A 27,698-nucleotide genomic window follows, 5' to 3' on the forward strand; every position below is an offset into this window, starting at 1 on the left:
GAACTGTGTTTGTTACATCCATGATGTTCGACTCTTTGATTACATTTCAATATTATACACACAGCTATCTTGATTGGGTGCAGACAAGAGCCGAGATTTGCAAGTCCTTTGTCTTCTCTACTGTCTTATCAATGAACATTGTCTCTCAATCCCTCCTGGACCTTAACACTCTTGTCTGAACAAGATGGCAGCGACACAGGTTCCCATCAGAGCAAAATCCCTTCTGTCCCATTCCATCACGTAACCACTTTCTCGAAGTCCTTTTCGGTAGACGAATGTGGCTCTGGAATAACCTCACTCATTACATCAGAGAACTTAATAACATCTTCGGTTTCAGGAGACAGTTAACGACATTGTTGAACCAACAATAATGGCTACCATTGTCCCTGTATGCACTCGTTAGCTCGATAATCTCTCCAACCCCTTTTCCATTTCCCAGTGCTCTTAGAAGTAGTGCCAGTATTGATTTCATTAATTCTTAGACAGTGCTGTTTATTCACATTGCCTCTACATTCACTCAGATCATTTTGTTACTATCTAACATGTCATATTAAAATTATTGTTATCTCTGAGCTAACTCTGACTAAAAAAATTTGCTTTGTGTAAGACCCCGGACCGATGCAAGAGAGGACCCGAAGGTCGTTATCTGCTCAGGTTAAATACATAAACAACCAAAATAAATGAAATACGCTGTGTATTTATCAGTGATCGACGTGGAGTATTGCCTTTATTCCAAAATTCACAAAATTAGAACAAGAAATAAGACATATGGAGATAATTGTTTCCTTCACATGTATCAGTTCTGAAGCGTGCCAGTTCTCATACGTTCCGCTGGCAATCTCCGCAACTAAAGAACAGCTTAAGCGGCGCTTGTAGAGTTGGCAACGAGCACCAGACCCACCCCGGCTTCCAGGGTCACAGACTGTGAAGACACCGTTGCCCTGTAACACAAAAAACACACAAATGAGCCACGTGATGTCGTATTAAAGAAAGAGTGACGTGAAGAAATAAAGGATAGTGGGTATCATGACGCGACGTAGTGTATCAGCTAGATTAGTAAATAATGCCATATCATATTGTTTACAAGGGTGGCAATGTTCCCATGATCAGCGTAGGAGGTTCGTGAATAGTGGAAATGTAGACTACACACAAGAATTGAGACCAGCAGATTTTGCTTAGATGTATAAATAATTCATTTCAGATTGAAAGAAGTGAGTATTTGTTACGTAAACAAATCTCTGGAGTGTCAAGTTACCCAGAAATATTATAATTTTTATCATTAGTTAATGAAAAGGAATGATGTTACCTGTCTTTAACGTCAAATTATTAAATTATAAAGTTTTATATGTATGATATGAGCCATTACAGTTACGCCCTTAATCAAAACGTGGGTGTAAAAATAATTCATGAAAATTTATTGTAAAAGAAAAGGAAATAATCGATTAAGAATTGTTTTTTTTTTGTAGAATGGTAGTGGAATTTTATGGAAGAAAGATATATTTTGTAAGTTACATTCACAGTTAAGACACTGAGGTGTATGTGTGCATGAAGTAGCTCTAGTTTAGAAATCATGGCAAAAAGTTCTGAGGTAAAGTTCATGATAACAAGACATAATCTAGAACTCATAGTAAAAAGCTGTATGAATTGGATGCTTGTAATTCGAGTGCAAGATTTTTTAGAGACATTTCGATGAACTATCTGAAAATGTACTAATAAAACAGGAAAGAGATTTTGAAATCGACATATTTTATGTACAAGATAAAAAATGAGGCTCTTAAAATTTCAGTCTTATGCGTATGCAAGCCAAACACTGAACTGTGATGCACTAATTACGATGTTAAATTCAAGAATGCTGCAGATAAAACGAGAAATGTATTCTGTCTGTAGTATCATCCAGAGATCACGGTGCCAGGCCAAAATCAGCAACACACATCTATGTCACAAACTTTAGTGGTCTCTTTGCAAACCACAACAACAAATGGGAGGTTCTAAAGAAGATACGACCTCTCTCTCTCAGCACAGTATCGCCCTCACACTGAGCTCAATATAGAGCCGATCCTGGAAGCTCTCTGCCCCACTTCGTGACCTTAACTGAAGCAGTCACCATCATCGAGCAGGACTAAAGAGTTATTTCGGAACTGTACTTCTGTAAAGGTTGAACACTGTACTTCAATGGAACAGTTCGTTAAGTAGTGCATCTAGTGATGCTTTAATGGTGAATTATAGTTATGAATTATCAAGTACTCCTCTTGCATACTATTTTATCTTGTTCAGGAAATCTTTTTACTCATTCATGTAATAACATCAACTAATATATCATATGTTGTAGATCCAGTGAGCCATCTTCCACAGCAATGAAAGAACCCACAGTTACGGCTGGACGATTGCCATTTCGTCTGGTCATAACAATGTCTTTATTTAATTGAACTTGACTCTGTCCAGTTTAAGTGAGAAAATTTGCAATCTCATGTTTTTATACTAACGCATTTGTTGGAGGGGAAAGAAGGCTAGTAAAAATATGGTACGTGTTTGCATATAAATAGAGATTGAAATTTATTCGTCACATATAATCATGAATCGTAACAAGCAAATAATTTAATTCTTTATTTACAACATGAAAGGTTTCACATAACAAAATGTAGAAGATTTTATTTTCGCTTTCGCTTTTTTTCCTAAGCAAAGACATTCACTTAATTAAAAGATTATGTCATTGAGGATTTTTTATTTTACAAAACATGGTAGATGAGTGAGCATATTCTTTAAATTAGTATCTTTCTTCATTCGATGAACTAGATTTAAATGGCAGCAGTAGCCAACACTTGGAGTGTTGAACCAGTCGGTGGTGAACCTGCCACTGCCTGTCCTATTATTATTCCGGGTTCTGTGTATGCGCAGTTCGAGGGCAAAAATCAGTGTGCTAATTAGTCAAATTTTTCTTGATTGTCAGCCACCCCCCCCCCCCCCCAAATTAATGAAAGGAAAATACTTCGTCGCTTACTATACACATCAAGAAAATTTCGCATCACCTAGTTTCCGAGAGCCCCGGAACCTGTACAAAAAATTGGAATAGAGATCAACATAAACATCATTTCCGCCCTTTTTATTACTCGTGAAAACCACACACTACATGTTGTACCACCGGTTCATCTAATACTCAGTAGCACGTCCACTTGCATTGATGCATGTCTGTATACGTCGTGGCGTACTACCGACAAGTTCATCTACGCACAGTTGGTCCAGACTGTATCACTCCTCAACGGCGATTCGGAATAGATCCCTCAGAGTGGTTGGTGGGTCATGTCGTCCACAAACAGCCCTTTTGAATCTATCGCAGGCATCTTCGATAGGGTTCATGTCTGAAGAACATGTTGGACACTCTAGTCGAGCTATATCGTTATTCTGAAGGAAGTCATTCACAAGATGTGCACGATTGGGGCGCGAATTGTCGTTCATGAAGACGAATTCCTCGCCAATATGCTGCCGATATTGTTGCAGTATCGGTCGGAGGATGGCATTCAAGTATCGGACAGACGTTACGGCGCCTTCCATGACCACCAGCGCCGTACGTCGGATCCGCATAATGCCACCCGAAAACAGCAATGAACGTCCGCCTTGCTGCACTCGCTGGACAGTGTAGCTGAGGAGTTCAGCCTGACCACTTTGCCTCCAAACACGTCTCCGACGATTGTCTGGTGGAACGCATATGTGACACACATCGATGAAGAGAACGTGATGCCAATTCTGAGCAGTCTATTTGGCATGTTGTTTCGTACCGCTCTGCATTGTGTCGTGGTTGCAAAGATGGACCTCGCCGTGGATGTCGGGAGTGAAGTTTCGCATCATGTAACCTATTGCGCACAGTTTGAGCCGTAACACGACGTCCTGTGGCTCTACGAAAAGCATTATTCAACATGATGACATTGCTGTCAGTGCTCCTCCGATCCATAATCCGTAGGTACCAGTCATCCCCTGCTGTAGTAGCCCATGGGCGGCCTGAGCGATGCATGGCATCGATAGTTGCTGTCTCTCTGTATCCCCTCTAAGTCCGAACAACATTGCTTTGGTTCACTCCGAGACGCCTGGACACTTCCCTTGTTGAGAGCCCTTCCTAGCACAAACTAACAATGCGGACGCGATCGAATGCGGTATTGGCCGTCTAGGCATGGTTGAACTGGATCGGCTGTCGGACCCCCTCCGTCTAAAAATGGTTCAAATGGTTCTGAGCACTGTGGGACATACCTTCTAAGGTCATCCGTCCCCTAGAACTTAGAACTACTTAAACCTAACCAACCTAAGGACATCACACACATCCATGCCCGAGGCAGGATTCGAACCTGCGACCGTAACGGTCACGCGGTTCCAGACTTTAGCGCCTAGAACCGCACGGCCACCCCGACCGGCGCCCCCTCCGCCTAATAGGCGCTGTTCATGCATGGTTGTTTACATCTTTGGCCGGGTATAGTGACACCTCTGAACAGTCAAAGGGACAGTGTCTGTGACACAATATCCACCGTCAACGTCTATCTTCAGGAGTTCTGGGAACCAGGGTGATGCAAAACTTTTATTGGTGTGTGAACATTTTCCTTGTTCAAGCAGTAAAAGTTCAACATCGAGCTCGACGTTTTGATTAATTTCTTCTTTACTACTAATTTCATTCACAGCACAGGAGGCGGATAGTGTCCATATGTGAATGGATCTGCAAAATTACGTAATTCTACTACTTATAGTTCACGAGATATTACGTCATTAACATTGAGATGCGCGAAAAACTATCTTAACAGATTAACTCATGTGCAGCCAACCGTTTGCAGCTGTTTCATACATAGGAGTTCGACTCTTTAAAGAATCAGTGGTGGGGTGTCACTGGTATTTTAGTAACAGAATGCAGTACGCTATACTGCACGGAGTATGCTCTATAGAAACTAAAATAACATCGAATGAGCCCGATGGAAGCATAATAGGATCTCTAATAATGAATATATTTAAACAATTTGTTAGAAATGATCATCTGACAGTTCTGTTGCCTACAGTAAAGTATCGCCACTGAATTTTCGCAAGGAACTGCAGAGTCCGCAGCTCGTGCTCGTGCGGTAGCGTTCTCCTTCCCGCGCCCGGGTTCTCGGGTTCGATTCCCGGCTGGGTCAGGGATTTTCTCTGCCTCGTGATGACTGGGTGTTGTGCGATATCCTTAGGTTAGTTAGGTTTAAGTAGTTCTAAGTTCTAGGGGACTGATGACCATAGATGTTAAGTCCCATAGTGTTCAGAGCCATTTTTGGAACTGCAGAAAGACATGCACAGTTCCACTTGGTGCAACGAAGGGCAGGTCCGTTTAAAGGCGGGTAAGTGTAGTATATCATAACAAAGAGCAGATACTATTCCGTTACAAGAAGAGCGGCGAACCACTTGAGCACATCATTACGCAATGACACTGTTGGAGAAAAAATGCGTCGCCCTCGAAGACTTTGTGCAGTGCCACCTGGCTATAACATGTGCACTCTGAGGGGTGCAGTGTTAGGATTCTTTTGTCACGGTCTTTGGCGATCAGATAGTGTTCAGGAGGCCTGTCCGTACACTCTCTGCTTTGACCCTACACGCAGTAACTGTGCTGAATTTAGAGGTGAACAGTGTTCGCAATATTCATTCTAGGGCACAACCATGCGCCACCTACGAGTGCCAATGGATGACTTAGGTCTGTTGGAAGCGTTCTTAGAATGGGCGATGCATCCGTGTTTTGAGTCCTTATCAAGTACACACTACAGTATGTTTCGTATGTATTCAGATGCGCCTAGATTCGTAGCTGGTCGGTGAAGCCGATACCAAAGTGTAATAACCAGAGTGTACCAGAAATTGTTGGGGAAGTTAAGTGGGAACCATTTTGAAGAAAGGCAACTAGTTATAACGAAAATTTAGAGAGCTTCTATTCGAAGAAGACTGTGTAATAATCCCGGTGCTACCACCGTATGTCTCGTGTAGGTATCACTAGGATAAGATAAGAGAGATTAAGGAGGTGCACAGCCATACAAACAGTAATTCTTCCTTCGCTCAGTAGGCGAGTGGAATAGGACATAAAATCGATGGTATTGGTACAAAGTATCCACCACGGTCCACTTTACAGTGGCTTAGGTGTAGATGCAGATGCATATAAGTAAGAAGAAGTTCTTTAAGCGGAATGAAGATAACGCACTTATGAAAGCAATACCTGATTACAAATCTGCCAGGAACGGGGCCGTTCCTCTGCTGCTGTAGGGTACTTTGGCCTGGTACACCACGTACCTCAAATATTAATTAGCAAACTACTCTGCACCGTGAAGCAGACGAAGACGTAACGTTAGCGACAGCCCCGGACGGTGCACAAGTCCCTCCCAATCACACCCCTCCACACCAATCCATATCCTAAGCTCCGCCCATGATCTGCCGCATGTTCCAATACCGAAGTTGTTCCTATCACAGATATGCCAGTCACAACAAGGGCAAAATCAATAGTTAGTACGAAATACTGTTTTTCCGGTACCATTGTGAAAAGAATTAGAAATATGTTCATTGAATATGCGAGTTGAAACATCATCAATAAGAAATAAAAATAAAAATGTATCCACACTGTCTTTTCTATTTCATGAGCTTTCATCTGCACTATATCAAAAAAATCTGATATTTGTTAATTGCAGTGAGCAGTTTCCGTCACATCGCATAGTGTAAGAAATTCTGTTGTGAAATATTAATTGGTAGTATCGCCAAGGATGCTGCCCATTATCTCGATTGTCTAAAGTCAATGTTGTGTATAAACAAGGGAAAGTCGATGTCTTGGTTTGTTTCTGATTACCTCATTAAGACTAAAGAATATAAGAGTGGGATAATGTAGAAATGCGTAATGCAGGCAGTCAGATGTTTATGCAGGGACATTCTTCATTAATATTTGCCTGTGTAATGAGTGTATTTCTACTTGTGAACTCTTATGACTGCTTGCTTATAGCAGACACGAGATTACTTTGAGTTCTTCTTCAGTGTTTGAGAGCTTCAGAGCTGCCTATTATTAAACATATGTAGATAATTTAGTCAGTGTCATTCCAACACATCTTATCGTACTTTACTGCCTGTTAGCTATCAGTTTTGACAGCAGTTGGCCACAACAGTCAAGTTTAGGTACCTTGTGTATGATAACTTTATTGAGAGTGCATATCTATGTTTCATTTTGACAGTATTACACAAACTGCTAAGAAGTACTAATAGCACAACACTGCTAGTATGAACAACCAAGGTAAAACAAAACATGACAAGGACTATCAAAGATCATATTGATGCTGTCTTTGTTGGTGTGGCGGAGGGTTGGTGTGGAGGGGGGTAAATGGGCGAGGCTTCTGCAAATGTCCGGGGCTGTCGCTAACGTTTCCTCAGACGAAGTAAGTATTCGTGACACGATACAATAATACTGGTAACCAAATAAAACTGGACTAGGAAGTATTTACGATAAGACTGACGCAGGGTTGAGCCTTATGCCTTATTAATCAACATTACAGCTACAGCTAAAGCCAATGCAGTGCTGCGCTTGATTTCTAAAATTGAGACACGTGTAACATCTCTGTCTGAGGGATAGCACGAACAGCGTTTCAATGTCCTGCATCAGCTCTTCCAGCCTCTGAGAACTGTTTCATCCCATTTCAATTTGTCCCTCAGGTAAAAATCATACAGACATAGATGAGGCCATCAAGACGCAAGCTGTACAGGGGATTCCACTGACTCTTCTGATTGTCGTCTCCTCACCACACAGGTCGTGCACTCGTGGCAAGATTCTCAGACGGGGTGCGCCGTTCCTTCGTCTTGCCGAAAATATCCATACAGCCGTTTGATCCATACATGCTTTACATAGAGAACATACCGGTTAGCGTTAACAGTTTGGTAAAAGCCTTGTGTTACGATGCGGACACCAGGTATTGCTCGGCACACACTAATCTAGGCATTATGCAACGGCTGTTCGAAATAATCATGGGGATTTTCTGATACATAATGGCACACCTTCGGCAAGTACACATATGTTGACAGGGTGAACAGGGCCTCACGTGAAGAAAAGCAAAACTGAGAATCCAAAAGTTCTGGTTCCACTTCACTCAGAAACCACTGGCAGGACTCTATACGCAAATGTTCGTGTGAACGCTTTAATGTATGCGCACCAGTAAATTTTGCCAAAGGTTTCACAAAAAATAATGAACGGCATTTTTTTTCTCAGCCGAAAACAATGCTACGAATGCAAAGCGTTACGTACGTATTATTTCAAATCTCCAGAGTGAGCGCACCTAGTTTCTGTCACTTCCGACAGATAGCGTAGCTGCGGGACAGTTTCAAAATGGCGTCAGTAGGTAATGTACGTTACAAGCAACGTGCCGTCATTGAGTTTCTCAGTGTAGAGAAAGAAACTGTGGGGAATAATCACAAACGGTTATGCAAAGTCTATGGAGCATCTGCTGCCGACAGAAGTACAGTTAGTCGCTGGGCACGGAGGGTGACGTCATCAGAAGGCGGTTCTCAGGAGCTCCACGATTTTCAGCGATCGGGGAGACCATCCAGGCTGTCATACATGACACCTCAGACTTCCACTTATTTGGGCCATTACAGGATTCCATTCGTGGAACGCGTTTTGAGGATCATGAGGAGGTGATTCATACAGTGAAGCACTGGCTCCGCCACCAGGACACGGATTGGTGCCGACAGGTCACACCCGCCCTTGTTTCGCGTTGGAGGAAGGCCACAGGCAGGATGGAGGTTACGTGGAAAAATAGGGTCTGAAGATAAAACACCATTCTTTCACGCGTTTAATTCTCATTATGTTCAATATTGTTCAAGAAAATAAATGCGGTGCATTACTTTCTGGGCAACTCTCGTACATACACAGATGGAGTTCGTTTTTGATGTGTCACGATTTGACATCTCTTAATTCGCACTTAAACAAATAAACGGCGTTGAGATTTCAAGGTACATTATGCACGTAAATTGAAGAGGAAGGGGGAGAAAGGAAAGAGAAGGGACGGAGTTAATGATATCAGCTTCATAGCGACCTTATGCGGAATCAGTGGCAACGAGTGAAAAATGTGTCTTCGACCGGGACATGAAACACGGACTATCTCAGCACGCTCCCCGGCTGATCCCCATCTAGCGGCAACTGTCTTCAGGCGCCGTTCATGTCCTCCTTGATCGCTAATTTTGGATTCCCGCCGGTGCTCGAACATTGTTGTGCATCCACACTGAATGTTGTAGATTCATTGCCCATCGAGACGAATCAGTTACATGAATACGTAGTGTCTGCTCTTTCCGACATTACTGAAAGAACAGACACCATGCATACATATAATTAACGTATTTTGTTCCAAGCTTTCCTTCACTTGAGCAATGTCTGCTTGTGTAAGAACTCTTTTTAGGATAGTTGGTTCTTTTTTCGTTTCGTGCTGTCTTGTCACCAAGTTTTGTGTTGCAGACTTCGCTCTTCCATAAACAGCTCCGCACAAGTTTCCACGAATTGTGGTTCGCATAATAGTTTACTATCAAAACACGCTGTTTTTATCGAAAACACAATTTTGTGTTGCATTCAGTTGGCCAGGAAATACGTCTTCTGCTCTCACTTATTCAAAGCAGCGTAACACTGGAGACATACCAAGAGGAAGTTGTATAAGAGCACACATGTGCACCGAAATCACGGTTTCCAGCATTTTCGGTGATGGTCAGTTATCACGTTCACTAAGAAGTGTCAGTTTCGCCTCAATCTTATAATTTTATGGGCCAGCTGTATTTGGTCCACCCTGTACATGCAGTCGTGAATTGAAGAGTACCTAAACAATTCTTGTGTAGGAGTGAGATTCCCTGTGTACTGATAAATCATACTATGCCCCTTCTCATATGACTTTTCACCTTAAGTGACTCTTACGAACTCTTGTGATCGGCGTTAACCAACTGAAGCTCCTACATTGATGCCTCCACAGTTAGATAGACTCTTATCCCTGCCTATTCCAAAAGCCAACATAAGTGCTCCACTGCTTTAAGCTTCATACGTTGTCTTATCTACTATGGGGGACTGATAGATTCTCCAGACCTTCACATTGGCAGCAATTCTATTGCGAGACGGCCTTACATGTCCTTAATCTTGTAAAAAGAGCACGCGATTCTCAACGGAGATACGAAATCTTATCTGAACACAAGGAACAAAGAAACACAGGCACATTTGTGAAGATGTCATACGTCTGTAGCAAACAAGCTGAAGGCTACTGACACACACTCTTCCGCTTGTTGTCATTCACGTCAACTGCACAATAATGCCTACAACTTTACCCTCCTAACAAATTCCAAAATTATTTTCGTAAAGACATGTTAGTCACATGTATTCACGAAGTTCTAAAAACTACAATGAATTCTTCACGATCGACGAATGATTTCCATAGACTCATGGAAAACTACATAACATTAATTATTTTCAATATGTGCCACAGAGAGGGGTATCTGCAACGTGGACAGAAGTTATGGATGTTCATTCATGGTGCAAGACAATGGAATTACATCACGAAATTTTGCTATATTCAGTAGCAATATTAGTTACAAAATAAGGTTAAACATTAATTTTAAGAGATTGTGTGAAGATACCATTCAATGGAGTAGAAAGTAACTCAGCTTTAATATCCACCACATCAGCTATAAGATATTTATCATGCTGCAGCAAGTTGCTGAATACATATGTATTCATGTATCTCATTCTAAAATGTATTGATGTTAAATTCTGGAAGATTTTGCAGTTACTGTTTTGGTCCTAAATTGTATTCATGCTTTTCTCTATTTTTGGGGAGGGGGGGCGGAAATTGGACGGAAAAGTCTTCATGTTCAGTAAAATGAAAAAAAAACAGGAGGTCCTCTCATTTCTCTTACGGGAAAAATAATCAATAGATCCTGGCAGTAAACATTTAGAGTAACTGTTGCTCAAGTCAGACAACGTAATCGACTAAGTACTAGAAAAATATGTTTCTAACGGAGTAGTTAAACTTAGTACAAAACAGAAAATTTTTATTTAATTACATTTCATCATTCTATGCTTCATATGGGTCCTTTAATATGAATGAAGTGTCGTACTATGAGTGGTGACTTTATATACTGATTTTTTGACACAGTGAATGATTATGGTGATTTTCTGATACAATGAATGCAGAAGCAGAAACAGAAACACTTTACCTTTAGACAAACTTCTCTGATGGGACATTAGTACTGGTCAGAGAGTATTAGACGTTTAAGATTCCATATTGGCCAACAGATATTATCTATATGCAGTGTGGCCAGAAATATTCAGCAAAGCTTGTAAAGATGCTGCAGGGTAGGTTGTGCTGAAAAATAATAGTTAAGAAGAAATTCGATTTAGTTAGCGTTGAAGTTAACTAATCAGGCATTTGCGAGCGCAAATTCGAGCGTCCCGCTACATACAACTAAGATTAATTGTCCTCTACCGCAGATGACGCGAGGCCGCTCAGCCTTTGGCTCGGGTTGGATCCTTACTACCGTCGCACGTCCAATTTTTGTATCGCTCTCTTGTTCGGTTTTAGGAAACCAAACGTAGAACATGTTTGGCGACACCGTCTCTGGCGGGCAGATTGAATTTTCAGTCACAACGGTCTGATTAGCTCATTTTAATGCTAATTAACTCGGAAACGGTGCAGCGTATCGATTTTTTTTTTCATGACAATGAATTTACAGCGCAACGAACCCTGCAACATCCTTACAAGCTTTTCAGACTGTTTCTGGCATCCGGCATATTGCATTCTGACAGATCTTGTCAAAAGACGTTTTCCTCTCAGCAGAGGAAGCGTAACTTATGTTTTTCTTTCTGTGTGGAGCGTGGCACAAACGTATTCGACACCGTCGCAACTCATACTTTAATGTTTATTTCTTAGTAAATGTATCACAGAGCATAGAGCATTGTAATTAAAAGCAAAAGCTAACATTTTGTCAAAGAAATTTTACAAATAATTAACAGAGTAATTAAGTAATACGTTGCAATTAACTCATATGGTATTATTTTTTATAGTATGCGTAGCGAATGTGAAGTCCTTACTTTTTGTACTACACTAGACTCTGAAAGATGGAATGAAAACCACACACTTCGCATTCGTCTTTTTCATCGAGTAGTGCGTCATATTTGCTCCTTTTGGCAATAAAGATTTTCATTTATTGCCGTGTATACAGGGTGACCAAGGAGAAACGGTGAACATTTAGCGATTGACTGGACAGATCATTCAAAGCAAGAGAAGTCTAGTAAACTTCGTCCCTAAAATGCATACATTAAGATCTATCAGCACTTCTTCTTCATCTTCACTACTATGAAACACGTCTCTTCTGCTGAACAAGTGCTCATAGCTCTGAAGGTATACATTTTAGAGCCCTTGTTTACTACAAATGATCGTTCCTGTCATAACTCTGAATATTGACCACTCTTCTCGGACACGGTTTACTATAAAGTGTTACAATATATAAGGTGGCAGAATAAATGGGCAGATTCGCACCTTACACGAAACCTCAACAAATCGCAATGAGAAGGTGAAGATGACACCTAGCGTAAATCGACAGTTATGAGAACATTTGCCTATCAATATGTAATGCAAAAAGGGATGACAGTCAATTGACGGTAATTAACACACCATTCCTATACAATGCATGTCTTTGAGCAGAATGTAGAACGGGGAACGTGAGTCGAGTTGCTTTCAGTTTTGAAAAGCCAGCTCCACAACAGGGTGTAGTGAAACCGCACTGCGGGAGTTACGTCGGGAACCACTTAAAGGGGTGCGGGAAAGAGAACAGCGACTCTGGACCAGGTGATACAAGCTGGAGGGCCGGCTGTAGCGAGGGCATCGGTACAAGTGCAGAGAAGAAGCTCTAGAAAACTGCGTTTCGAAATTCCAACGGGATACGAACAAAAGCAAGTGACGCATTTTCATCCACACATGGAAAGGTCAATGTATTTTAGGTGTCTAGAACGGGCACAAAACGTCCGATTGGCGAAAACTCACTAGGAAGGAGAAAACTACTGAAGTTTCGATGCAGTTTGATAGAAGGGCCGTTGCTATTGGTAGAGGGTGTTTCTACAAATTCAGAGGAATGCTCCTATTGGTCTAAAAAAGCCATGATGTGAAAAAGGAACCCGAGTGGAGGGAGGCAGTTCCGCCACGAGTAGGACAAGAGAGAAATTTGGTGTAGAGGACTCTTCTCTGAACTGGTGTCAAGTGCAGAACGGAGCGCTTAACGCTCCATATGACGCAGAGAAGAAACTGGTGTGGACACTGCATTCACAGTGGCTGCACTCCAGCTAAAATTAGCTGTAACAACGCTTAGCTCTAACTGTGGAGAAACGAACCAGCCAAATTAATTAACTGTTCTTGTGAGAACTGAGAGGTTACTATAATATGTACGCTGCTCCAACTATGCATGTGTATATCGCCACATTATAAGACGAGGGCTGAGTACATGTTTTCTCGCATAACGTGAAACATAGGGAAAGTTTCTGCTGGAAAGTTCAGCAAAGGCCAGATTACTTTTGTAGGAATTCCAGTGGGAGAGAGCCGCCTTGCAGACAGCAGCACGTCGCAGCGTAAGGTAAATACTATGTGCAGAGGCGTAAACTTTATTGGTTCACCAGCTTGCGTCCACTGAAAACTCGAGCGGCCTTGGGTAATCATGCGCTCAAATTTATCACTTGACTAACCATCCACCGTAGACTTGATTGTCATCCTAAATAGCATCGAACTTTGAACCGGAATCGGACGATTTCCGTAGTACTGACCAACATCATAACATATGTGTAGGAGCAATTTTGTAAAGAAAGATCCAATTAAACTTTCGCATTATTGTGCTGAGGATTAATGTAAAGAAACTTTCAATTAAACTTTCATAATATTGTGCTTCTTTCAGAGAGTTAATATTTAATATTGTTGTGTATAAACTTATTTCACTTTTTAATGTTGGCAAAATGCATTATCCGTTGCGCTGCTTTTACGTCGTTGAGATGAAAACTGTGTGAAAAGCTGTAAGTTGGTGAGAAATATTGCGACATTAAACTTGTCAATTCACCTCATACAGTGTTCTCAGTTCAATAATAAGCAAGCAAAAAAAAATTATAAACTCCCTCCAACCTTTCAAATTACTATAAATTCCTTGGAAAACCAGTGACATCTTCACTATCTGTAAGTATTTTGCCAAACAGATTATGTAAGCAGATTTGGCCTATAAATTTAATTTGAATTTTTTATTTACGGAACTTTATAGTGAACGCTTGCCTTTCATAACTGTCAGAAAATTATAAAATGCTAGAGAGGTTGTATACAACTTGCCATATTCTAACCACTTGCTGTTGCTCTGTGTGAGCGTGAAAAGTATTATCAAAGTTGCAATAAAGCCATCTCTGAATTTCGCCAACACACACATCCTACTTTCTTCTTGATTTCATTATTTCTCAATTTGTATTGTGCATCTCTGAAAGATGCACACATAAAGGGCACATATAAATCCTCACCAACACACGAGGTGAGCCTTTAACTCAGAGGCCCCGAGGCCACTTACCCGCTCTGCGTGCTTGAGGAGATGCTGGCGGCGTGGACAGTCAGCTGGTCAGGCAGACCAGCGAAGGTGGCCGACAGGTCCACAGTCTCCACGTCGGTTCCCAGGTTACCCACCACCACCACCGTCGGTTCCCCATCCAGCGTCCTGCACAGACATCACACAATTGACAGACCGCTCCACAAATTATCTTCATCTCCCAGAACACTCGAATTTCGGCTCATCAAACATTACAGTTAGTCGCTTTATTCGGACCACTTAACCTTATAGGACAGATGGCTACCTAATTCTGTTTCATTTTTATTTATTCATTTTGTAAATCAACTGAGTGCTCAGAAGCAACACCATCTTTGTATTTTAGCTGAAAATAGTTTCATTCTTGCTGTTTTTACATAGGTATACTACAAGACTGTATCGGCATTTGTGGCATTTTCAAGTGTTCCTGCCGACATTACTTTTAAAGGTTGGAACTTAAATAGTGGCAACCCTTACAAATACATTTTCGAAAGTTAAATTTATGGGCGATCTATCGGAACCCTTTGAAATAAAAACGGGAGTGCGACAGGGCGATGGGCTCTCGCCGTAGCTGTTCAATTGTGCGCTTGAGAAAGTAGTCAGAGAATGGAACACAAATATTAAGAGTGGTATAAGACTGGGTTGCAAAAACAAAAACCTTAAAGTAAATTGCATTGCTTTTGCAGATGATATGGCCCTGTTTGCTGAAACAATGGAAGAAGCACGGGAGCAAATCCTTGAACTAAAGAAACAAGCAGCTAAAATTGGTCTTCACATCTCCTCTGAAAAAAGTAAGATATTGACAAACACCAAACACTCATGTAAATACCTCAACGTTCAAGAACAGAAGATTGAAATAGTAAAAGAATTCAAATATCTCGGAGAATGGATTAGTTGGAATGCTGGGGAAAGCAAAGCAATGGAATCCAGAAAAAATAAACTTGAATTGGCCTTCCAGCTAACAAAAAATACATACAACAAAAAATCCCTTTCATGGGGGTCCAAAATTACACATTACAAGATAGTGATTAAGCCAGAAGCACTGTACGCAGCAGAAACACTTAACATGAATTTCAAAGGCCAAATGGAGAAACTTGAGGTAAAGGAAAGAAAAATTTTAAGAAAAATCATTGGGCCAAAATTTCAAGACAATAAGATTATATACATAAAAAATGAAACCCTCTATACGAAAATTGAAAAACTTTCAGATTCTATGCGAAAAAGGAGAACAAATTTTTATGGTCATCTTCTCAGAATGAATTCCAACAGATTAACTAAATAGATCTTTGACTTCTTCCGTAACCGTAAAACGAAGCCCAACTGGTTTAAAGAAACTGAGAAAGACCTAGTGGGATTAAAGATTTCAGAAAATTCACTTATTGAACGAACTGCTAAATTAATTACTAAAGATGAAAACATAAGGTTCCAAGACAAATCCACACAAAAGTCCAAACCCTTCATCTCGGAAGAAGAAAGGGGAAGACGATCAGAAAGAATGAAGAAATACTGGGCCCTAAAAAAAGAACAACGCACAAAGAAATGATTGATCCAGCGTACCCCAAAGAGGGTGGAACGAAAGAAGAAGAAGAAGTGGCAACTTTTTATTCACAACCGATACAAAAGAGTTACATGTTTGTACCTGTTACTGCCCTTCAAAGTAGTCACCAGCGATGTGGAAGGCGTAGTATACCGTTAGCAGAGCCTGTTCTGTTGATGGTGCGAATGGAGCGATCTAAATTTATGGTGATTTCGTGTACTACTGTGATAGTGTTATCCTAACGCACTACGTTCCTCCAAGGCAATCCGTAAGTGCACAGTATTACTGTTCGTTTTTGGAGCATCACCTGTGACCAGCTTTTCAAAAGAAGCGGGGACACTTTCTGCGCAACCTACCCATCATGTTGCGCGACAATGCGCGGGCGCATATAGCGCAAGCTGTGGCTGCTCTGTTCGGTCGATGGGACTGAGAAGTACTGTACCGTCCACCATACTCCGGGAACGTAATCCTTGCGACCTTTATTTGATTCCGAAGATGAAGGAACCACTCCGTGGCATGCGCTTCAGAACTGTTCCAGAGATTCTACTGGCAGTAGACCGCTCCATTCGCACCATCAACAGAACAGGCTCTGCTAACGGTATACTACGCCTTTCACATCGCTGGCAACGGGTTCGACAAAACACTGGTGACTACTTTGACGGACAGTAACGGGTGTAAACATGTAATTCTTTTGTATCGGTTGTGAACAAATAGTTGCCACTAGTTAAGTTCCAACCCTCGAATAAAACATTTTATTCCACATTTATGAAGCGCTATTATGAGACCTTTATCTTATAAATTGAAGAGCCTAAGAAACTGATACAGGCAATCATATTCAAATACAGTGATATGTAAACAGGCAGAATACGGCGCCTCGGTTTCCAACGTTTATATAAGACAACAATTGCCTAGAGCACTTATTATTAGCTACCACTCACTGCTGCCATGGCAGGTTATCAAGATTAAAGTGAGTTTGAACGTGATATTATAGTCGGAGCAAGAGTGATGGGACACAGGATTTCTGGAGTAGCGATGAAGTGAGTGTACCGTGAATAGCAGGAATTCGGTAAAACTTCAAATCTCCGACACTGCTGCGGCAGGAAAAAGATCCTGAAAGAATGGGAACAACGCCGACTGAAGAGAATCGTTCAACGTGACAGAAGTGCAGCTTTCCACAAATTGCTGCAGGTTTCAATGCGGGGCCATTGACAAGTGTCAGGTTGCAAAACATTCAACAAAACGTCATCGATATGGGCTGTCCGGAGGCGAAAATCAACTCTCGTAGCCTTGAAGACTGCATGACACAAAGCTTTACGCCTCGCCTGGGCCCGTCAGCACCGACATTGGACTGTTAATGACTGGAAACTCGTTTCAAACTGTAACGAGCGGATGAACGTGTACGGCTATGGAGACAGCCTCATAAATCCATGGACTTTGCTTATCAGGAGGGGATTGTTCAAGTTGTTGGAGGCTCTGTAATGATGTGGGTCGTGTGCAGATGTAGTGGTATGGGACCCCTGATACGTCTAGATACGACTCTGACAGGTGACACGTACGTGATCATCCTGTCTGATCACGTGCATCCATTCAACCCATCGTGCATTCCGACGGACTTGGGCAATTCGAACTTGGCAATGGGAAACCGTACGCAAGTCCAGAATTGCTATAGAGTGGCTCCAGGAACACTCTTCTGAGTTTAAACACTTCCAATGGCCACTGATTTCCCCAGACATGAATATTATTGAGCATATCTGGGATGCCTTGCAATTTTCTATTCATAAGATTACAGATTTATGGGCAGCCCTGCGGTATTCATGGTGTCAGTTCCCTCTAGCACGACTTCAGACATTAGTCGAGTCCATGCCACGTCGTTTTGCGGCACTTCTGCGTGCTCACTGGGGCCCTACAAGGTATTAGGCAGCTCTAACAGTTTCTTTGGCTCTTCAGTTTACTATGCTTACGTCTAGATGAAGTGACATCCATAAAACATCTTGGAATATAATTTCTTTTATTTATTGCATTATTAATATAGCTCATGTATTTACCTTCCAGCAAAGGCCAGATTACGCATTATGTTAACGAGTACATTATATCGTATGTAGCCACAGATTTTTTCCCAGAGGTAATTTTTCATTATGTAGATGTGCGTTCTTAATGCTGTCTATTTTTTTTGTTTATTGTGTTGTGTTTATACCTTCCCTTTTTCTATAACGTCCATACAGTTATCCAGACAATTTTTATGTCTGAGGTCCATTTTATGTCATCCGGATATCTATTATTTGTATTTGTAGTTCTTCCAAAATGTTCATAGTTTGACCTTTTCGTAACCTACGTAGAATTTTCGAAAGTGCAAAGAAGATGTCATATTATGACATTATGCAACCTGCGGACCCAGTAGAGAAGAAGTTATTTAATATGACGCTCAGAAGAGAGACCATGATAAAATACGGAAACAAATTTGAAATTTGTCACGTGTAGAAAGCCCCATTGTGCAATACCTTCGCAGATATTCGGTTGTATCTATTCATGTTTGGAAATACAGACATTAAAAAAAAGAATTGCTTTGGTTCCGAGAGTTCCAGAATCTGCACAGAAAATTGGAATAGAGACCAACATAAACATCATTTGCGCCCTTTTTATTGCTCGTGAAAACCAGACATTGAATGTTGTACCACCATACAGCGAGACCTTCAGAGGTGATAGTCCAGATTGCTGTACACAGCAGTACCTCTAACACCGAGTAGAACGTTCTCTTGCATTGATGCATGCCTCTATCCGTCGTGACATACTATCCACGAGTTCCTCAAGGCACTGTTGGTCCAGATTGTCCCACTCCTCAACGGCGATTCGGCGTACATCAGAGTGGTTGGTGGGTCACGTCGCCCATAAAGAGCCAGTTTCAATCTATCCCAAGCATGTTCGATAGGGTTGATGTCTGGATAACATGCTGGCGATGTCGTTAACCTGAATGAAGTCATTCACAAAATGTGGACGAAGGGGGGCACGAATTGTCGACCATGAAGAAGAATGCCACGCCAATATGCTGCCGATATGGTTGCACTATCGGTCGGAGGATGGCATTCACGTATCGTACAGCCGTTGCGGCACCTTCCATGACCACCAGCGGCCTACGTCGGCCCCACATAATGCCACCCCATAACAGCAGGGAACCTCCACCTTGCTGCACTCGCTAGACAGTGTGCCTAAGGCGTTCAGCCTGACCGAGTTGCCTCCAAACACGTCTCCGACGATTGTCTTGTTAAAGGCATATGTGACCATCATCGGTGAAGAGAACGTGATGCCAATCCTGAGTGGTCCATTCGGCATGTTGTTGGGCCCATCTGTACCGCGCTGCGTGATGTCGTGGTTACAAAGATGGCCTCGCCATAGACGTCGGGAGTGAAGTTACGCATCATGCAGCCTATTTCGCAAAGTTTGGGTCGTTACACTACCTCCTGAGGCTGCACGAAAAGCATTATTCAACATGGTGGCGTAGCTGCCAGTATTCCTCCGAGCCATAATCAATAGGAAGCGGTCATCCACTGCAGTAGTATTTGAATATTAAGCCTGCAGAATAGCGTACACCTTTCTATGCAGTAATTAAAGGGAGACCTTTTGCCTCGTGTTCAGTGAAAATGTTGCAAGGTTTTCTGAATGAGTCAATATTGTCAAAAACAAAACCCATGATGGAATATTTGTACAGTGGTGAGAGACAGAGTTCATTTCATGGCTGTTCGATCACCTTGAGACAGTACAATTTTGCTTTCATGGGAGTTCCGTGTCAGAACATTTTACATTGCGTTTTGTTGCAGTTAAGTGTTAATCTGTTTCCTGTTAGTCACACGCTGATGTTTCTGAGTAGCCTTTTAGCTACATGTTTTATATTACATTAGATGTCTCTCCCAGCACCACTCGTCACATATGCCACGAGAAAATTTTTGAGCCATCTTTTATCCTATTTGGCCGCCGGAGTGGCCGAGCGGTGTAGGTCGCCATGTCACGGATCGCGCGGCCCCTCCCACCGGAGGTTCGAGTCCTTCCTCGGACATGGGTGTGTGTGTTGTTCTTAGCATAAGTTAGTTTAAGTAGTGTGTGAGACTAGGGACCGATGATCTCAGCAGTTTGACCCCTTAGACATTCACACACTTTTATCATATTTACTGACATATCTGTGACACACAGGATGTAATGCACATAGGTGCAAATATTTGTTGGTGACTGAGAACAGTATATTTAACGTTATTACATCAGTACTTACGTCATTTGCAGACTGATAATTATAGCTATTGTAAGTCATATGTTTTTAGGTTGGTTAGTACCACCAAATATGCGTGGCAAGAGCAAACCCTTAATGCTTATTCGCCCCTGGGTAGCAGATCAGATACTCAAGTGTGGACGTGCGGACGCAAAGCAGTTAGGCAATACTGACAGGTATACCCCTCTTAGTGGTGCAGTTACGACCATACAGAAAACACCAGGTCATAAAGTTTGTGATGTCTTTGTGGGAAGGTTGTTTGATGCAGAGGAAAAACAACGAACACGCTGATGTTTGTACATGTTAACGTACCACATATAAAAATATCTGCACCCTACTCGTTACAACCAGTGCATCAAGATACGCAGTGGGCCTAGCGCTCAAGAATGGCTACACAACTCAGTCTGTATGGTAGAGGAGAATCGAAAATAAATGAATATTTTAATCCAACCAATGACAGCCAGTGCAGCAGACTGCTGAAATTCAGAATATTTGTTTTGGCTGTTTACGCCACTACAGTTGAAGTGTGAGAGGCAGACAGCTTTCACTGACCTGGTGAAGGCGAAGACCCACTCTGAGATGATGGCGGTGTCGAGCGCTCCTCGCTGAGCGACGCGCCAGCCTCGGGCGTCCACCAGCTTCCTGTAGACCTTGATGTGGCTCAGGTCCGCCTCCAGCTCAGACTGCACGTTGATGCCCTGCCAACAAGCACACAATCACGTATATTAATGGCTACGCAAGTCACATCATTCCTTTGCAATTTCTAAAATCGTTTTGGGAAGTGGTAACCAAACGACTGTTCAAATTAGTTTGTAGAATCTATGAGTGTGGAGATATACCATCAGACTGTCCCCAAAATACCATTCACCCACTCCCGAAGATATGAAGGGCAGATAGGTGCCACGACTATTCCACAACCAGCTTAACATCTCGTACTTCTAAGCTGCTGACACGAACGATTGATAGGAGAGAGGAAAGAAAAATGAAAAACTCTTAGACGACGATAAGTTTGGATTAACCAACGCGCTATAAATCATGAACAGCGTTAAACCAATAAATAAATGTGCTTCTACTCTCCAAACGGTGTTTAATGTCTAAGGTCCAGTTTAAAAAGCAGTGTGGGCAAAAGAAAAGTAGCCAGCAAAATATTTGTAACACTGACCCGGAATTGACCCTTCTTAACGAACAGGAGAACTGTCCATCACAGAAAATATTGCAAACCGCGATTTCGATGCATCAGTCGGTTTTGTCACGTGTCTGTCTCGAGTACTTCGCAGTGTCCTGCACGATATCAGCATGTTCCAAAAAGTCGCGTGCGAAAATTCGATTTTTCAGGTGATCATATCTCAGGTTCTATTCATCACAGCGAGAACGGGTTAAGTGTTTTGGGTAGCACTTGGTCTAGCGACTATTTGTCTATCTATCGGAAGAGCGAACATACTATCCTATAATACTTGATCAAAATTTAAACATTACACATTTACTACAGCCCAGACAAACTTAGAAAATCGGGCGGTCTTCCGCATTAGGTGTGCTCTAGAGCGAAGCTATGGAGGCTTATGAAAGCACCAATTGTTCATGGGCGATTCCTGAGGAAACCACGAAAAAATACTATTTTTGGATGCCAGAAGTACCAATTGTGGAGATGGATACTTCTATAATTCCTGTTCATGGAAAATCATCGAAATTTTATTACACGTTGTTAGGTTTGTAATATTGAGGAATCTTTAAGTCTTTTCTAAATCATTATTCATTGCCAAGATCCAGAGGTTCAAAGTTATAGTACATATACACGTAAAATATGCACATAATATCTGGTTTTAACTGACATAGTGAACACATGGAGAGGGTTCTGGGGTCAGCACAAGCGTTCAAAGGTCATTTAACTATGTTTTTATGGCCATTTTTTCACCAACAAAACTATATGACGCGCTGTCTCTGTATAATTACCATTTCACGCCTATACAGGCTGTCTGGACCTGGAAATTATTCGATGGTGCAACGTGATTGCGAAAGCACCTTACAAAAAATTGTTGTGTCACAAGAAATTCTTAATACTTCTACATCTAATATCGCATTTTTCGTTGTACTGTAGGGGCAGCCTAAAATATTGAGCATTTTTATGTGAAGGAATGTAAAGTGATTTAGCGGTGAACAGATGACCATTTTGTGTTAACCTTATATTAAGCACATTTGTTAAAAAAGGGCGTACATGTTCCCCCTTAAAAAGACTCTGATGGAAAAGCGGGGAACCAGTTGCCTCAATTCTCATTCCATCTTCACTAACCAAAAATTTTGACAAGCGAATATATTCTCCTTTTGTGCTGAAAGATAGTGGCATAGAGACAGTGGCACTGGAAGAGAGAGGAGGCAGTGCCAGTGGAAAGGAACGCGAGAAGAGAGAGTGATGGTGAGAAGCAGAAAGTGACAGTGAAAGAGAAAGAGGGGTAAACGAAGACATTGACAATGGGAGCCAAAAAGAGAGGAGGTAGTGATGGTCAGTGAGAGTCAGTGAAAGAGTAACGGAGGTGGACAGAGAAAGAAGCAGTGCGAGCTAAAGAGAGAGGAGACAGTGGAAATGAAAAAGAGAGACGTTTTGAACCTCTACAGAGGTTGCCTAAACTGTTTATTGTCCACGTTTCACTTCCATACAAGGTCACAAAGATCTTCAGAAGAGACTTCCTAACACTTAAATCTACACTCCTGGAAATGGAAAAAAGAACACATTGACACCGGTGTGTCAGACCCACCATACTTGCTCCGGACACTGCGAGAGAGCTGTACAAGCAATGATCACACGCACGACACAGCGGACACACCAGGAACCGCGGTGTTGGCCGTCGAATGGCGGTAGCTGCGCAGCATTTGTGCACCGCCGCCGTCAGTGTCAGCCAGTTTGCCGTGGCATACGGAGCTCCATCGCAGTCTTTAACACTGGTAGCATGCCGCGACAGCGTGGACGTGAACCGTATGTGCAGTTGACGGACTTTGAGCGAGGGCGTATAGTGGGCATGCGGGAGCCCGGGTGGACGTACCGGCGAATTGCTCAACACGTGGGGCGTGAGGTCTCCACAGTACATCGATGTTGTCGCCAGTGGTCGGCGGAAGGTGCACGTGCCCGTCGACCTGGGACCGGAACGCAGCGACGCACGGATACACGCCAAGACCGTAGGATCCTACGCAGTGCCGTAGGGGACCGCACCGCCACTTCCCAGCAAATTAGGGACACCGTTGCTCCTGGGGTATCGGCGAGGACCATTCGCAACCGTCTCTATGAAGCTGGGCTGCGGTCCCGCACAACGTTAGGCCGTCTACCGCTCACGCCCCAACATCGTGCAGCCCGCCTCCAGTGGTGTCGCGACAGGCGTGAATGGAGGGACGAATGGAGACGTGTCGTCTTCAGCGATGAGAGTCGCTTCTGCCTTGGTGCCAATGATGGTCGTATGCGTGTTTGGCGCCGTGCAGGTGAGCGCCACAATCAGGACTGCATACGACCGAGGCACACAGGGCCAACACCCGGCATCATGGTGTGGGGAGCGATCTCCTACACTGGCCGTACACCTCTGGTGATCGTCGAGGGGACACTGAATAGTGCACGGTACATCCAAACCGTCATCGAACCCATCGTTTTACCATTCCTAGACCGGCAAGGGAACTTGCTGTTCCAACAGGACAATGCACGTCCGCATGTATCCCGTGCCACCCAACGTGCTCTAGAAGGTGTAAGTCAACTACCCTGGCCAGCAAGATCTCCGGATCTGTCCCCCATTGAGCATGTTTGGGACTGGATGAAGCGTCGTCTCACGCGGTCTGCACGTCCAGCAGGAACGCTGGTCCAACTGAGGCGCCAGATGGAAATGGCATGGCAAGCCGTTCCACAGGACTACATCCAGCATCTCTACGATCGTCTCCATGGGAGAATAGCAGCCTGCATTGCTGCGAAAGGTGGATGTACACTGCACTATTGCCGACATTGTGCATGCTCTGTTGCCTGTGTCTATGTGCCTGTGGTTCTGTCAGTGTGATCATGTGATGTATCTGACCCCAGGAATGTGTCAATAAAGTTTCCCCTTCCTGGGACAATGAATTCACGGTGTTCTTATTTCAATTTCCAGGAGTGTATATCCGGTATTAAAAAATATCTCTTCTGCTGAAACGCTTTCCGTGGCGTTGCCAGTCTACATTTTATATCTTGTCTACATCAGCCATAATCAGTTATTTTGCTACCAGAATAGCTAAACATATTGCAACTCTCACTGCCACTAGTGTAATTCCCTCAACAACGCTGGATTTAATTCGACTACTTTCCATTACGATTGTTTTGCTTTTGTTAATTTTCAAGTTACATCCTCCTTTCAAGACATTGTCCATTCCATGAAACTGCTCTTCCAAGTCCAGAATTCTGATGTCATTGCAAAAATCGTAGTTTTTATTTATTCACGCTGAACTTTAACCTCTCCTCCAAATTTAAAAAAAAAAATGTTTCAAATGGCTCTGAGCACTATGGGACTTAACAGCTGTCGTCATCAGTCCCCTAGAACTTAGTACTACTTAAACCTAACTAACCTAGGGACATCACACACATCCATGCCCGAGGCAGGATTCGAACCTGCGACCGTAGCGGTCGCTCGGTTCCAGACTGTAGCGCCTAGAACCGCACGGCCACTCAAAACGGGTCATCGAACAGACGCACAAAACTATAGGCCTGTATCTCTGTATTTCTGAAGAACGAATATTTTCTCTGTAGGAATCAAATGGGTTGCGAAAACAACGATCGTGTGAAACTCAGATCGCTCCGTTCATCCACCATAAAGCAGTATCATATTGATGCTGTGTTCCTTGGCTTCCGAAAGGCCTTAGATACTATTCCGCATTGCCAACAATGAACAAAATACAAATATACGAAATATCAGATCAACTTTGTGATTCGACTGAAGAGTTTCCAGCTAACAAAACACAGCATCTCATTGTCAACAGACACAAATCTCGAGGCGCGAAAGTAACTCCGGGAGTACTGCATGGGAGTTTTAAAGGACCACTACTATTCTCAGTATATACAGGGTGATCCATTGATCGTGACCGGGCCAAATATCTCATGAAATAAGCGTCAAACGAAAAAACTACAGAGAACGAAACTTGTCTAGATTGAAGGGAGAAACCAGATGGCGCTATGGTTGGCCCGGTAGATGGCGCTGCCATAGGTCAAAAGGATATCAACTACTTTTTTAAAAATAGGAATCCCCATTTTTATTACATATTCGTGTAGTATGTAAAGAAATAGGAATGTTTTAGTTGGACCACTTTTTTCTCTTTGTAATAGATGGCGCTGTAATAGTCACAAACATATGGCTCACAATTGGAAGAAAATCAGCCCTCGGTCACTATTTTTGGTTTCGACACTGCTAGAAGTGTCTTCCGCAGAATTTAAAAGAAATAATGGTCTATATTCTATAACATGGTCACAGAATTATGACTAAAAACGTATGATGGAGTATAAGTACGGAATCGTCTTGAAAGACTGGCAGTATTTATACGTCAATTATAAAATAATAAATATGCCAAAAGGGCATTAGTCACAAAGGCATTTAGGATAAAGAAAACTGTGATGGCGAGCCACTAAAGGCTGCTCGTTACTTGGGTGGTGCAAGGATCACTTACAATCAACACCCACAGATTTTCCAGCAACTGCTTTCCCACTCTAGCCATTATATTGGAACCCGTGAACTATAACCTCATTGATTCTCTTCCTCATGTGCTCACTTCCATTTCGCTTGCGTTTGGGAAACATTTCGAAAGATGGCATTCAACAACTAATAGCAACAATCAACGAAACCCACTGCGCATTGCGAACCGTGTACAAATGACCTAGTGGATAACGACCGAAGTTCCATCAGACATGATGCTGTTCTACACAGAAAAGTCGCAACGCAAGAAAATTGTAACGAAATTCAGAGAGACCTGCAGATTATCGACGCTTGGTGTGGGGAGTGACAACTGATCCTCAACACTAGCAGATGTGACGTTTTGCGGATAAATAGGTATCCTCTCACATACGAACCCACTAACATACCTGTTGCAGAATTTCGTTCAGTGACTGAAGGCTAGAGAAGTGTATTATGTATGCTGCTGGGTACTTGGAGGAGTCACGAACTGTAGTAACAAGGTAGTTTTCAAAATGGCTCACATACGAACCCACTAACATACCTGTTGCCGCATTTCGCTCAGTGACTGAACGCTTGAGAAGTGAATTATGTATGCTGCTGGGTACTTGGAGGAGTAACGAACTGTAGTAACGAGGTAGTTTTCAAAATGGTTCAAATGGCTCTGAGCACTATGGGACTTAACTTCTGAGGTCATCAGTCCCCTAGAACTTAGAATTACTTAAACCTAACTAACATAAAGACAGCACACACATCCATGCCCGAGGCAGATGTGACGTTTTGCGGATAAATAGGCATCCTCTCACATACGAACCCACTAACATACCTGTTGCAGAATTTCGCTCAGTGACTGAAGGCTAGAGAAGTGTATTATGTATGCTACTGGGTACTTGAAGGAGTCACGAACTGTAATAACAAGGTAGTTTTCAAAATGGTTCAAATGGCTCTGAGCACTATGGGACTTAATTTCTGAGGTCATCAGTCCCCTAGAACTTAGAACCACTTAAACCTAACTAACCTAAGGACATCACACACATCCATGCCCGAGGCAGGATTCGAACCTACGACCGTAGCGGTCGCGCTGTTCCAGACTGTAACGCCTAGAACCGCTCGGCCACACCGACGACCTGGTAGTTTTGAAATGTTTCCTTATGCAGCTATTGTCGTCAGTTGTACAGATACATACATCCTAATTTGGACACTTGTTGCTCAGCAAGTGGTAAAATGGCTGTGGATGCGGTTTGGCGATGTAGAGCACTGACCTGCAGGTAGTTCTCGTTGACGGGCAGCCAGGGCTTGACGCCCTCGTCGGTGAAGCCTGCGTTGGCGCTGGTGTTCCACTGGAAGGGCGTGCGCTCCGGGTCCCTGGTGACGGACTCGTAGAGGTCGGGCCCAGCGTTGAGCGCCCAGGGGTCGACAGTGTCCTCCCAGGAGACGTGCGTGTTCTCCATGCCGATCTCCTCCCCCATGAAGGTGATGGCCGTGCCCGGCAGCAGCAGCGAGATCATGTTGAACAGGTCCTTGCGCGCCACGCCCAGCCGGGTGCCCACACGGGGCTGGTCGTGGTTGCCCAGCTGTGGACCACATAGTCTTTCTCACCCAACGTCGTTGATTTCCCTCACTGTACTTACTCTTTAGTGCGGTGCATGCTGTTAGAAACACA

At 42.9% G+C, this 27,698-nt stretch overlaps 1 protein-coding gene across 1 annotated transcript in view; it reads right to left on the reverse strand.

Annotated features, from left to right (window-relative positions):
* Window positions 1–695: 695 nt before the first annotated feature.
* The window catches only part of LOC126338025 (maltase 2-like), a 101,793-nt gene continuing 74,790 nt past the window's right edge, over window positions 696–27,698 (reverse strand). The window contains exons 7-10 of the mRNA XM_050001519.1: window positions 27,298–27,609; window positions 20,928–21,073; window positions 14,572–14,715; window positions 696–941 (exon numbers count right to left, since the gene is read on the reverse strand). Of these exons, the coding sequence (XP_049857476.1) occupies window positions 860–941; window positions 14,572–14,715; window positions 20,928–21,073; window positions 27,298–27,609 (684 nt within the window). The 3' untranslated portion in view covers window positions 696–859. The remainder of the gene's footprint in view (window positions 942–14,571; window positions 14,716–20,927; window positions 21,074–27,297; window positions 27,610–27,698) is intronic.

This window comes from Schistocerca gregaria, chromosome 1 (assembly GCF_023897955.1).
Source record: "Schistocerca gregaria isolate iqSchGreg1 chromosome 1, iqSchGreg1.2, whole genome shotgun sequence".
Classification (NCBI taxonomy): Eukaryota; Metazoa; Arthropoda; class Insecta; order Orthoptera; family Acrididae; genus Schistocerca; species Schistocerca gregaria.